Below are 14,202 nucleotides of genomic sequence, written 5' to 3'. Positions count from 1 at the left end.
TGACCGTGGAGAATTTCGGTTGGAAGAATACAAGTTAGCACTCGATGGTTCCGAGTTGCGCAGTCGCTGAACTTGAAACGGGCAGCCAGCTCCTGAGGCTCAGAAACTAAACTACGCGGATGTCTATCATAAAGAAAGCAGTTGTTCCGCACGGCTGTGAGGAAATATAATTCGTGCTGCAATAGATTCGCGCGATTGGCATGGCAAGCGAATTCGTGTGCACACTTGACAGCCAATGATGTGCGAACATTCATTTAAAACGCTGTCATTCTTGATATTTTAGCTACCGCTCAATATCCCTGGGCGTACACATTACCCTTTGCACAATACGGCCTGTTTCAAATAAATCGCGAACTGGAATAGCCGCAATAAAATGCCGAGCAACTTCCCGAGAATAGTTATTTATTTTGCAGTACACACCCAAAAGTGGTGAGAACTTGAGAAGCCGCGGCGGAACGCTGCCCTGCCAACAGACGACGCTCACTCTTCTAGTGCATCCCGTAACCGCAGCACCGCGGTGGCGAGAATGGCGACAGGCTGCCTTCTCTCCATGGGCGCGGCGGAGAGATACGGAACTGAAAAAGTATCTATAAACGTTGGTTAAAACACGATGCATATACCGGAACATAAACTGCACTTTAAGCTCATTTCTCGTATGGTACGAATGTTCAGTGCGTTTCGGGCAAAATGTGGCGTTGAAGAGCAATATATCAGCAGTCAATGCGCTTAATTGCCAAACAATCGGCCCACATCGCTCACAGCGAAGCGCCGCCATGTACAGTGGTAAGCACTGTTAAGGTGAACACCCCATTAGTATTCACGAGCCTATAGCAGTTAATGTTTAGCACAAAATAAAGAAAACTATTAATTGTTTTATCGGCACCATCATTAGGCATCCTATTCGGCACATTTTCCCCCTGAAGTAGAAGTTATGCTGAAGTTATACCAACCTGAATACTAATGAGGTGTTCACCCTAACAGTGCTGACCACTGTACATTCGAATGCTCGCCGTCAACCGCCAATCCACATTAACGCGGAGACGCTGCTGTCATCTATAGCCGATCTCACGGCCAATAGAACGCCACTGCAACACTTCTCTAGTGGCCCTTCTCGGCCGTGCCTACTGCACGAACATATGGCTGAAGTCAGAAACCGGAAAGTCTCATTTAGAGGCGTTTTAAGTTTGAGTGAGTGCAAGGTCGTATAAGAAACACCTGTTCACTCTGAAAGGAAATTTGAATGGGATGAAGTACAGCATCATGATTAGGAAATAAATATGGAATGAAATAGTAATCCTGGAATCCCACCATCCACCACCATCCGTCAGTGTTTCCTTCCCTTAGTACCCACGTCCGAACCCACTGCAGTAGTTTTTGAGTGCTATACTTTTTTCGCTGATTCATTGTCATTTTTGCTGAGTCATGCTCATGACTATGATTTCTACCATCATCATTGAGTGTCTCCTTCACTTAGTGCCCACGTCCGAACCCTTTGCAGTGGTTTTTGAGTGTTAATCTGTTTTCGCTTAGTCATTGTCATTTTTGCTAAGTCATGCTCATGACTATGATTTCTACCAGCATACTGTAGTGTTTCCTTCACTTAGTACCCACGTCCGAACCCATTTCGGTGGTTTTTGAGTGTTAATATATTTCTCTGGGTCATTGTCATGACCTACATGACACGCATGTCATTTATGTCATGACCTATCATTTATGTTCGTCATACACTCCTATCATACCATGCCAATTTTGGTACCTACCAAGTTAACGGAACAACCATAAGAGCACAAAGTCGTAGGCGGCTGTTTCATGACCTACATGACACGCATGTCATGGCATTCATGTCATGACATATAATTTAGGTTCGTCATATACTGTTTTCGTAGTATGCCAATTTTGGTGTATACCAAGTTAAGGAAACGACCATGAGAGCACCAAGACGTAGGCGGCTGTTTCATGATCTACATGACACGCATGTCATGACATTCATGTCATGACATATAATTTATGTTCGTCATATACTCTTGTCATAGTATGCCAATTTTGGTACATACCAAGTTAACGAAACGACCATGAGACCCAGAATGTAATATCGTCTGCGTAAATGGCATGATTGAGTCCCGTTACACCGAACAATCTCTCAGGGAGTTTCATCAGTGCAACATTGAAAAGTAGCATTGATATACCGTGATTTTATTTCCAGGGGTCAGCTCCTAAATACTTTTGTACTCACCCTCCGGCCTCAACTACATTTTAGACATACTTACATTTAATGAGTATCATGCACCTTTGGTTGGATTACTTTCGTTTCCTTACAAACTTTTTCTTTATGTGTCGAATAATAGGGATATTATCATAGCGCGTTTCTTGTCCAAATAGTTGCACACAAACACATCCGCAGTTCAGAGAACGACTACAAGTAAGGATACTGTATTTTTAAGCTTATTTGAAAGACAACATCTTGATTGCATCAATTACCCCGCAATGCTCGTTTTCTTTTCTTCTTCCTTGTCTTCTTTTTATTCAGGTCCACGTCAAATTATGACATTGATGACTTCTTCATATGATCCAGGGAGGAGGGCAAGAAAAACAAAACAGGTAAGCAGGAACGGCGCTTCGGTGAATAAATAGCGTGCACACACTCTCCCTCTTCTACCACGGATGGAGGCGATAGTGATGATGGTGAGTGACAGACACGGGGCGTCATGGTTTCCTGGTGCGCGGGTAACGTGGTGGCTGGAGCGGGGCGTCGCAGTCGTACTTGGCCTTGCAACCGCGGAAGCCGTCTCGCATCGCGTGAAAGAACGCCTGGTGCGGAAACATTGCCTTCGCGTCTTTGCTGGTGGACGCCGACTTCCCGTAGTCCCTGCAAGGAGGACGTTCAACTGTTATCGGCAGGGTATATATATATAGTAAGCGGGGCCACTTGACTGAGGTTCCCACAGAACGCACCAAAAACATTCTTGTCACGATAACAAAAGAATGAAAACGTAGACAGACGTAAATTATAAGCAGTGTGAATTATTGTGGTCTGTTACCGAATTACATAGACACTTTGGATTTATGCACAACAGCGGTGGTGGCTCAGTGGTAAAGGCGTTCTGCTGCCGCGCACACGAGGTCCTATAGGTTCGATACCCGGCCCCGGCAGCCGCATTCTGATGAGGACGGAATGCAAGACCGCTAGTGCACCGTTCTTTTGGTACACGTTAAACAACCCCAGGCGGTCAATACTAATCCGGAGTCTTCCACTACGGCGTCCCTCATAAAATATGCTGTGCAGCCGTATAGGAAGGCTAAACCCCACAACATTAACCGTTGTTCATATTGAAAACAGCGAATTAGATTGGGTTCGCAAAAACTAAATTGCCGCAACTTGCGAGCAAAAATTCCAACTTTTGCTTGGACCTCTTATTAGATATTTTCTTTAGTTGCCTACTCTCCCCCACCTTCTAAAGGTCCTGCCCTCTCTATCATGCCATCTGTTCCTTATCTTTCCACTTCGGAGTTCAAGTCGCGTCATCTCTGCACTTGCGTAAATAAAGCTCTTGATTGATTGATTGATTGATTTATTGATTGATTTATTTATTTATTTATTTATTTATTTATTTATTTATTCTTCGTTGGCTACCCAATATGCCAGCTGCTCCGAGTATTCGTTTCACTGACCAACAATGAATCAAAACAAACCAGTCAGTCCCGTAGGAAGCCACAAAACCTCTTCAAGCCACTTACATGAAGAGGGCTGGTTATGCCATGATATTGTTCAGCCTACATCGCCTGTATCACTGCCTAATGCGTCGCAGCTTTCGAAAGTTCCACTGATGCGCAATTTAGAAACTAATTTGTAGCGGCAACCTTCGTATATATATATATATATATATATATATATATATATATATATATATATATACATCCGCAATGACTCCTCCAATTCACGTGCTCTCGGCTCAGGTTATTCTAGTTATGATAGGTTAAGCTATGTTTCCTTGAGGCTAACCTTGGGTCGCGTTGCATGTCACCGTTAACGCGACCAGCAGAATTCTTCAAGTGCAAACGTAAGTTGCCCTGCGTTGTTCGGCTTCGTCTGCCACCGGTGATGTAAGCGTAGATGAAGGGTATTAAATGTGAAGAATTCCTTGCAATAAGTCTGCTTGTCTACGTTGTCTTTGACAAAGAAGCGTGTGGAATAAGCGCCTTCTCCTATTGGTTTTAGTGGTTGGCACGTTCTCGCTGCACGGTTCGAGCAAAGAATTCAACGACGTCACGAAACTCTGCAGTGTGTGGAATAGTAGCGTGAGTAAACTCGAGCACTTGTGAGGCAGTTCGGCCGGATAGTGATATTCTACTCGCACAATATGTTTAGATGTATGCCTTAACACACGTTTAGAAAGGCGCCTGTAGAAGGCGCCAGCTGCTCATTTCCCGTATGCATAAAAGCGCTGCAAATGTTAACGAAATGAAAAAAAAAGTTACCGTAAGATTGTTCCGAAGCTTACAAATATAACGATTCAAAAGCACACGAAATATCTAATCAGTGTCACAATCAGTCCGAACATATCGCTCGCGTGCACGGAAACAAGTGACAAATTGTATCTTCTCAATATACAGAACATGGCAAACAGCTCAATTAAAACAAATAGCTGAAGATATATCCTGCTGTACATAGCCAAGTGAACAGAAAATATGCGCGATTCTATAACAATGTCTGCAAATGCATCCATACAACGAACAACGTCCCAACATCCCAATTGAAGTTATTTGAACAAGATATAAAATTTTGAAAAATTATAGCTTTTACATAGCACAGATTGATCAAGAAAATCCTTTTGCTAGTACGTATGCAACACGGCTGCGATTCGTGTAGTGACCATGAACGTGAAACCATAATTCTTTAGCATATCCAGGGCACGCGCTTTGACGACGGATTCCCGATGGATGCAGTTTTAACTGCAGAATAAAATAGAAGTATTAGGGCAGCCTAGACTGGCGTACGACACTTATAAATGTCCATTTTCATTTCTACAGCGGAATAACAACACTCAACGGAGCACATGACTGCCTAACTTCTCGTTCATGAATTTCCCGCCCAACCCACCAAACCGTCAACGTGATTAAGGCGTCACAGATATCGCAATATTTTTGCATACATTCGCCACTTTCATGTGTTAAAATTCTGCCGAACATTGTAGGTTGATTTTTTTTGTCGATTATTTGATGTTATATGTATTCATTCCTTTTGAGCAAGAGAGATAACAATTTCATTCGCCAAAGGGAGAACTGGCCACGTGACCTATTAAGTGGCAGGCCGGCGGAACAAACAAGCAACTACCGCTTCAAGCAGACGTGGCCTAAAACACGCGACGTAACCGGAACGTGGTGCGGACAATTCGAGATGGCGGGACTCCATGGACAGGGATTCCTCACCCTAAGAAGAGCTGGAAGACGCCGTCGAAGGGCCTCATGTCGGGTAGGTATCCTGCACCGAGGGCCTCCTTGGCCACCTGACAGACGAACATGCTGCGACAGGCTTCGGACGCGCCGTCCCACCGCTGCAGCGCCTCCTGGAGGACGGCCAGCAAGCTGCCGGAGTCCTTCTTGGCGCTGGCACCATCACCCGAAGAGGACCTGCGCATGCTCCGGGGCCCATCCGGCGAGAACACGTCAATGTGTAACGGCACAGTGAGAACAACGCGCAGTCGGCGCAGCTATACTGCAACTTCCGCACGCCGATGCAAGAAATCGCGGCGGAGCTGTCGCAAGGCACTGCTTAACTTTCATCGCTCACTCGAACACCATCGTCACGTGACGCAGGTTCGCAACGAGTGGCCGTATACGAAGAATCTGAATATCATTACAAAGCCTTTTACTGAGAGCTTTTGTTTACTCGAAGCAACTGTGTTTCAGAAGGATCGCGTTATTATTGCTTATTTATTTCGAGTATGACGGCCTAGTTGATCGTTCAAATTGTTCATCTCACAGGGCTGGAACTCCGTAGTGTGCCCACAAAAAACAACACAAAAAAGAGAATGTACGACATAAATGCAGCCTTTGTATCGTAAAGCGCGTGCCAGGTTCAGCACTGCAGCAATACCTGCAATTTAACACCAACATCCTTGCCCTTGTCTTGTACAGTACTACTTTCGTTTAACTGAAATATCGTTTAACAAATGTCATGCGCCTAAAATCTGCCTTGGCATATATGTTGTATGTCATCGGCTTTCAATACCCTCCCTAAACTTTGGACTGAAGCTTCGTAGCTTTTATAGAGAGCGTTCATTGAAAGCTATAAAGACGCACTTAAGAAATGTATAGAATATTTTCAAAAATCTTGAGATATATCTAGAAGAAAGGTAGGGATGGTTGCAGAGCGGCAGAGGGAAGACATGTGCCATAGCTGGCTGCGAAAATGGTCACTGGCATTTCAAGTAGTATAATGAATACGTGTGACCAAGTTCACGGACCGCTGCTACATGCGGACAAAAGAACTTCTTGGGCAAGTTGGTGCTTAGGTTTCTTAGATATATATACTTGATTGTTGGGCGAAATACATTTCGTGAAAAGGGACAGAAAAAAAGAAGACAGTGAAGTGCTTCACTGTGTTCTTTTCTGTCCTCTTTTCACAAAATTTATTTCCCACCAGAATCAATATACCTAGGAAATACATACGGACAGCCTGTGTTGTTGACGCTTCTCAATGCATTACTTTTCTCGTGATAAAGAAATTTCACTAATCCGCCAGCGTTGCATCGCGAACCTCCAAAGAAAATACTTCAACCTCGAACCGTCGGCAAGAGTGAGCACCGCTCGGTAAACACTGACAGAGTGAGTAGCGCCGCTTCCTGGCATAGTAAGTTTCGTGCACGTTATCTACACACATCTGCCCCAACTCGTACGCGAACTTACGCAGACTCTGTCGCCAACGTATTAAGGATATGTGAATGGGCGCACACTTGAGTCAATGCGCCAAAGCATGGTTGACAGCGACTACACCTACCGCACACGAATGGTCGAAGCTGAATGTTTCGTGACGGTCCACAGGAGTAAGCGAGTTACTCGCGATAATACATCTTTGCTACAAGCTGTTACAAAGTACAGAACAGCTACATTCCAAGCCTTGCGTGCAGCAAGAACAAATCTATTACAACAGAGCACACCCGCGAGCGATTAGGCAGAAAATACCCAGATAGTGACCGCACCGACGAACTTCGCCGAGTCGGAAACGTGAGAAGCCGTTGCGTCAAAGTATTCGCCAAATAAAGAACAAAGAGCAAACACACTGATCTTGACTTAATTCATAAGCAGGAAGTTTGGATAGCTTACAATACTTTGTTAGCCTCGCTTTCAGAGCAAGCACCATATACGCTGCTCGCGCCGTCTGGAGAAAGCTTCATGAGCTCCGAAAGCGCTTTTACATGTCCTCTCACGCTGTGGCCAAAGCTTCGTGTCGTTCACCCAGTTAGCGTCTACGATATCTCCCGAAACAGAGGTTTCCTTTGTAGCACCAGGCGTCATGTGCACCCCAGAGCAAAAGTATACGGACCACGGTGTCACAGAAAAAACTCAAGTTCTTCGTAAGTAATATGCATAAACTGAAATTGACGAGTACACTGGAAAGTTCGCAATGTCAAGTTTGGATTGCAGGCCTCAATTTCGAGTTTGATTCGCCGGCAGTTGGAAAAATCGGCTTTTACGCGCAATCCCTGGTCCCTATATACTTTTGCTCAAGGGTGTACATCTATTGTAAACACGGAGGCAACCGAGGCCGCTGAGGCAAGCAATGGATGCGTCACCACGTGATCAAACATGGCAGCGCCCACGGGATCACCGCGCAAAGGGTCAGTGTTTCGCCCCTATCGATATGCTTCCACGATGGCCGGAATCGAAACCATGACCTCCAGCTCAGCAGCGCAAACCAATAGCCAGTAGCTATCGCGGCGGGTTGAAACAATGAAAATAAAAATGTAACATAGTGAAATCCTAATTTATTAATCCCGGATAAAACGAATTATTTTCTATATCGAACACGCAAACTTTACTGACCGATACTTATGCAAAATAACTCATTCAAAACAAACTCGACATAGCAGTATATTGAACTTGAGGCGTCCGCTAGCAGCGCCATAAAACCACTTGTATGCCTCGAAAGCAGCGTTCAGGAAAGTTGTCTTACTGTTTGATTGTTTCTGTCATGATTCTGTTTTTTAAGCATGCGTGTGAGGAGAATGCTCGGAAGCATGCTATAGAAGCGCATCAGAAGGATATCGAAGAAAGATCCTAGCGAGTCGCAATTCTTAGTGACAGAGAGAAATAGCTCAAAGCCCCGGCACAAATTACTGCCTACTACGTGTTGTTTTCTTCTTTGAAAAAAGCAATTATTCTTTCCGTTGCGTTCTTTCTCCACTTGAGATAACGAATCTGTATATAGGAACTCATCCCAATGTTGACTGACAAACGTATATTTTTAACGCACAAGCTTGTTCGCTACAACCGGGTTCAAATGTGCCGTTGGAAGTAAGAGTCATCAACTGCGACACGGCATGATAGTAATGTTAGTTCACAGCCTTGGTTCCATCATAAGATGCACTTTATGGCTTTGATTTGAAATGTTTCTTGTTGATTCAACTGCGTGTCATCTCTTACGTAGGTTCTGCTGCAAGTATTGAGAGAAACTTGGTATGGAACACGATAAAATCACTGACCCCACTGCGGATAACATACATGTGGGCATCATATTTGTGGCGCAACGGAAGTATATCCGCCTGGGCTAGTCGCTATATGAAAAGAAAAAACTGAAGACAAAATTGATTCACCACTCCGGCCCGGCGAAAATGTATGTCCAGCGAAGCTGTCGAAAACCACCACTGCAACTGCTGAGTGGGGTATGCGATGCTGTATTTATTTAGAGTAATGGTAGTAATAGTAATTTCGAGTAATGATAGCAATGGAAGTAATGGTAATTTTAACAGCACGGCCGCCGCTGGCCGTATTGCTCTTTCTTTTCCCTTCGCCGCTGCTCGTATTCACGCTGGTCCTCGCTGGTCCCATTGCGGTGCTGCAACAACAGTGAAATCAGTTGCTAGGATGGTTCTCGTATATATGAACTTGCACTCCACGGTCCCTGCATCCATTTGCATCCAGACAACGAAAGCAACGACGGAAAGAAACTGCTTTCTCTCCTCAACCGCCTACCTCTTTTCCCTGAAAAGGCTGCCCAGGAATCCCGTGAGCGGGAAGGCTCCTCCGCTCCCGAAGAGCGCCAGCAGCGCCGGCAGCACCGTCAGTCCGTACAGGATGCCGCCGAGTCCCAGCGTGGCCGGTAGTGCGGTCGCCATGAGCGCCGCCCTGTTGGCCGGTTGCTGCGTAACCGAGCCCCCGCCCAGCAGGGTGCGGTTGCTGTAGGACGGTGCGGCGGTGACGGATCCACCGCCGTCTGCCGCCGTCATGGCTTCCGCACGCGACAGCGGCGACGAGGCGAGCACTAACAGGACGACGCCCGCTACGGCCACCGGAGCTGCAACGGACCTTGCCGGCCGAGACCGACCGGCTCTGCGACGCATGGCTGCCTCCGGGAGTCCTGCACACGAGACGACGCGAAAGAAGCGCGCACCAGACTGTGTCACGAAAGGGTCGGTCAGGCTGAGAACACGATACTCGAGCACCTTTCGATTCGTGCCCTCTGTCAACGCCTCCTAGATAGCACAAGGCCGGTGCACCTCGATCCATGGCGTCATGCTATACCTTGCCCGATTGCCATAGAATATAATGGGGACGCTCCCTGGTAAGCCGCGGTGATTTTGACGTCATCGCTTTCGTCACGCCGGGCTAGGCAATGGAAATTTCGGTCCGAGTAGCGTTATGTCATAAAGTAGAGTGCACAGGCCTGCTATCTAGGAGGTGCTGCCTCTGTACGCGTACAGTGGGCGTCATAAGTTCTTGTAACTTTGCGGGAGGCTGGTTCCGTGAGAAAGCCCAGTTTCCACCCAGTCTTTAGCTGCATCCAGTCAAACAGTACACTACTGCGTTGGTCAAGTACATTAGAACAGGTAATAAATCTTAAGTTCTGGTTGCGGGCGTAGGCTCACAAAATATTGTTTTTTTATCTTTTTTTTTTTTTGCCCTCAGATTCAGTATTCTGCGAACTCGGCGTTTGTACGAGCCGTAAAGCCGTGGCTGCCACTTGAGCGGGGTGTTGCATTTTATATGAAGAAAAATTGCGCACTGCCATAAATAAGATCTAGTTATCGTGAACAGAGCAGATACACATTCTTTCGGCTCCAAAAGGCCACGCATTCCTTCTAATAGGACTCCGTCCATAGTATCACAACAACGAGTCTGCACAATTGGAAAGTGTTCTACGGCTAAGTCATTGCTCTATCACTCATCACAGTAACCTAAAAAACTGGTGGCATACTTAAATACGCCAGCGAACAGACATTACGTAATTGCCTTAGCGGGTATGTACCATAATTTCGAGGGAAACAGCAACAAATAAGATTTCACCAAGTGACTACCTGTCGTCGCTGAAGAAGTACGCGTTACTGCCAAAATACGATATTTTTTACAACTTCGGACCCAGTTATAGAGGTAAACTGCAAACTACTTTCATCACTCGGGCACGGACAGCGAATGGAGTCAAGCCGCATGTTTGACTCGGTTCTTGGAGGTGACGGCGACAATATTGTACCATGCAGCGATACATGCTTTGGATACAGGAGCCTGTGTCAGGCGTTGGACGCCTTCAGCTTCTGCACCCTTCGTAAACAGTACTCTAGAACAAATAAAGGTTCAGTTCAATTTCATTTAAAGACTGGCTTTGACTTGGCATCACTCAGGTGGTGAATAGATGAGGGCTGAATATTCATCTCGTCGAAATCCTTCATAAGAAAATAATATAAGTTTATTCTACCAGGATGACATGGCGGCTCGAAAGCTCGAAAGATAACAAAGGAATTCGAAAGAGAAACTAAAGGACCACACACCGAGAGATGGAAAAGGAAATGACAGCTTCAACGTTAAGATACAGGCAAACGGTGTTATGTATTAAAGAACGTACGGGCTGTAGCTGATATTCTAACTCGCATTGTGAAGACAAAATGGAGTTGATGAAGCGATTCAATGCTTAGAGCAGAAAACATGGTGTATCGTAGTATTTCAAAATGGGAGCTGAGCGAATGAAAACTCGATGGAAGACGTCAGGTGGTCAAGGGGAGTGGTGAGCTTAAGTACGAGTAACTTATGTAATAACGCGAAAAATAACAAGGAAGGGACGACAATAGAGACAGAGTGAAAAGAGCGCTCTTTTCCCTCTGCCTCTATAGTCGTCCCTTCCTTGTTATTTTTCGCGCTGTTACATAAGTTGCAATGAACCAACTAGCCCAGCAAGCCACCATTCAGAGGTTAAGTAATCTGCAGGGACATATGATTAAGTCAAGACAAGGGTAATTGGTGATCACAGGGAGAGGCCTTCGTCCTGCAGTGGACATAAATATAGGATTATTATTATTATTATTATTATTATTATTATTATTATTATTATTATTATTATTATTATTATTATTATTATTATTATTATTATTATTATTATTATTATTATTGTTGTTATTATTATTATTATTATTATTATTATTATTATTAGGTCGTCTGCCGCAAAACTCGGGTGTTTCGAGACCGACAGGACAGGCCTTCGTCCCGCCGTGGACCTAAAATAGGCTGATGAGGAGGGTGATGGCCACCATCCCCTAGAGCGCTGCAATAAATGAAGCGGAACTACGTCAAGGTTTTATCGTTTGGATTAGGACTCGGTTGATGTTATTTAGACGTGAAGGTCCGCCTATATAACAGCAGGATGGGACACACACGTTCTAACAGGCGCACTCAAAGGCTGACAGTTCTTTTTGCGAAGTTGTGTTATAAACGGTGCGTGTTAAACGGTTCGTGTTAACGTCTGAAGAGATTTTAGCGCCAGCAGACAAAGCCAAGAGGCGAACGCGAGCGCCATGGCAGCACACTGTAGTGTCTATGTCTTTCCTTTGTGTATGTCTGCTGGTGCGACGGTGATCCCTAAACGTTTGCCGACACGCCCAATACGCACAGCTGTACTGTGTAGTTCATCGTTCGCTTTCCGCATCAGTCGCACACTGCAGGGCGCCTCACTCGGGTTTCCATCGTCCTTATTTCTACCAATTATATCAGTTCAGTTCCAGCTAACTCTGACTTTGTATTTTACTACCAGGATAGTCTACTGCTAATCTAGCGTTCGCGTGCTCCAAGGTAACGCTGCAACCAAACAGCAAAAGCTTGTTCCATGGCTGCAACCATCGCGCAGCAATTAGATTATGTCATCTCTCTCACTTTGGTCATATGCGCCTATGTATCCTGTGGTTCACCTAATCTCCTAAGTAACAAAGGACCTAATAAAGAAACGGCAAAACATGAAAGTGTCAAAGTCGAGAGATCAGATAGAATTCACTGACATGTCGAAACTCATCAACAAGAAGAAAGTAAGCAATATCATAAATTATAACGTCGGAAAGATTAAGGAAGCAGTAAAATATGGACGCAGTATGAAATCAGGGAGAAGAAAACTTGGCAAAGGACAAATCAGAATGTATGCACTGAAAGATACGCAGGGTAATATCATCAGCACTTTTGATAACGTAGTAAAAGCAGCGGAAGAATTATATACTGACCTGTACAGCGCCCAGAGCAGCCAAGCTACTTTCATTCGAGGTAGTGAACAACAGGATAGAGAGGCTCCTTCTATAACTAGCGATGAAGTTAGAAGGCCCTTGCCAGACATGACCCGGGGAAAAGCTGCTAGACAAGATGGACTAACAGTCGATTTAATAAAAGACAGAGGAGATATCATGCTTGAAAAGCTTGCGGTCCTTTATACGCAATGCCTCCCGACTTCAAGTGTACCAGAGAACTGGAAGAACGCCAACATTATACTAATCCACAAGAAGGGAGACGTTAGAGAACTGAAAAATTAAGGGCCATTAGCTTGCTTTCAGTACTCTATAAAATATTCACCAAGATAATTTCCAATAGAATCAGGGAAACACCTGACTTCAATCAACCAAGAGAACAGGCTGGCTTCAGGAAGGGATCTTCTGCGATGGATGATATCCATGTCATCAATCAGGTAATCGAGAAATCTGTCGAGTACAATCAATCTCTCTATATGGCTTTATAGATTATGAAAAGGCATTTGATTCAGTAGAGATACCAGCCGCCATGGAGGCAATGCGTAATCAAGGAGTACGGGAGGTGTACTTGAATATCTTGGCCAATATCTGCAAAGATTCCACTGCTTGCTTGGTTCTCCAGAGGAAAAGTAGAAAGTTACCTATCAACAAAGGGATCAGGCAAGGACACACAATCTCTCCAATGCTATTCACTGCATGCTTAGAAGAAGTATTCAAGCTCTTAGACTGGGAAGGCTTAGGAGTGAGGATTAACGGCGAATATCTAAGCAAGCTTTGGTTTGCAGATGACATTGTCCTATTCAGCAATAATGGGGCGAATCACAGCAAATGATTGAAGACCTTAACTGGGAAAGTGTAAGAGTGGGGTTGAAGATTAATATGCAGAAGACAAACATAATGTTCAATAGCCTGGCAAGGGAACCAGAATTCAGGATCGCCAGCCATTCTCTAGTGTCTGTAAAGTAGTACGTTTATCTAGGTCAGTTACTCAAAGGGGACTCTGATCATAATAAAGAAACTTACAGAACAATAAAATTGGGTTAGAGTGCATACGGCAGGCATTGCAAAACCCTGACTGGAAGCTTACCACTGTTGTTAAAAAGAAAAGTGTGCAATAATTGCATTCTACCGGTGCTAACCTATTGGGTAGAAACTTGGAGGTTAACAAAGAAGCTCGAGAGTAAGTTAAGGACCGCACGAAGAGCAATGGAAGGAAAAATCTGAGGCAGGCGCGTAGCCAGGGGGGAGGGGGGGGGGGGCTGATGGGGCCTTCAGCCCCCCCCCCCCCCCCCCCGAAATTTTTTCGTGCGGGCATGCACCACCGACCAAAACTACCACCGACGCCGGCAATCATTCTGGATTTTGTCTACAATGTCTTTTGCACGCTCGAAAAGACATTTCGGCACGAACATTGCGAACTGGGGCTGGATTTCGTGACAACGCCCTTGCACCTGGAGTCACGTAACGCAAGGAGCCCCATCCGAGCACAAAC

At 45.2% G+C, this 14,202-nt stretch overlaps 1 protein-coding gene across 1 annotated transcript; it reads right to left on the bottom strand.

The window, feature by feature from the left end:
* Positions 1 to 2,079: 2,079 nt before the first annotated feature.
* LOC119441639 (uncharacterized) lies at positions 2,080 to 9,564 on the bottom strand. The gene is made up of 3 exons (XM_037706242.2): positions 9,193 to 9,564; positions 5,428 to 5,637; positions 2,080 to 2,866 (listed from the first exon to the last, which is right to left on the bottom strand). The coding sequence occupies exons 1-3, from the start codon at positions 9,558 to 9,560 to the stop codon at positions 2,704 to 2,706; spliced, it is 741 nt and encodes a 246-aa protein (XP_037562170.2). The 5' UTR covers positions 9,561 to 9,564; the 3' UTR covers positions 2,080 to 2,703.
* Positions 9,565 to 14,202: the final 4,638 nt, after the last annotated feature.

The sequence above is a fragment of the Dermacentor silvarum genome, chromosome 2, assembly GCF_013339745.2.
Source record: "Dermacentor silvarum isolate Dsil-2018 chromosome 2, BIME_Dsil_1.4, whole genome shotgun sequence".
NCBI classification, from domain to species: domain Eukaryota; kingdom Metazoa; phylum Arthropoda; class Arachnida; order Ixodida; family Ixodidae; genus Dermacentor; species Dermacentor silvarum.
The sequence above is the reverse complement of the archived record's forward strand: the minus strand, read 5'-3'. Positions and strand labels throughout refer to the sequence as shown.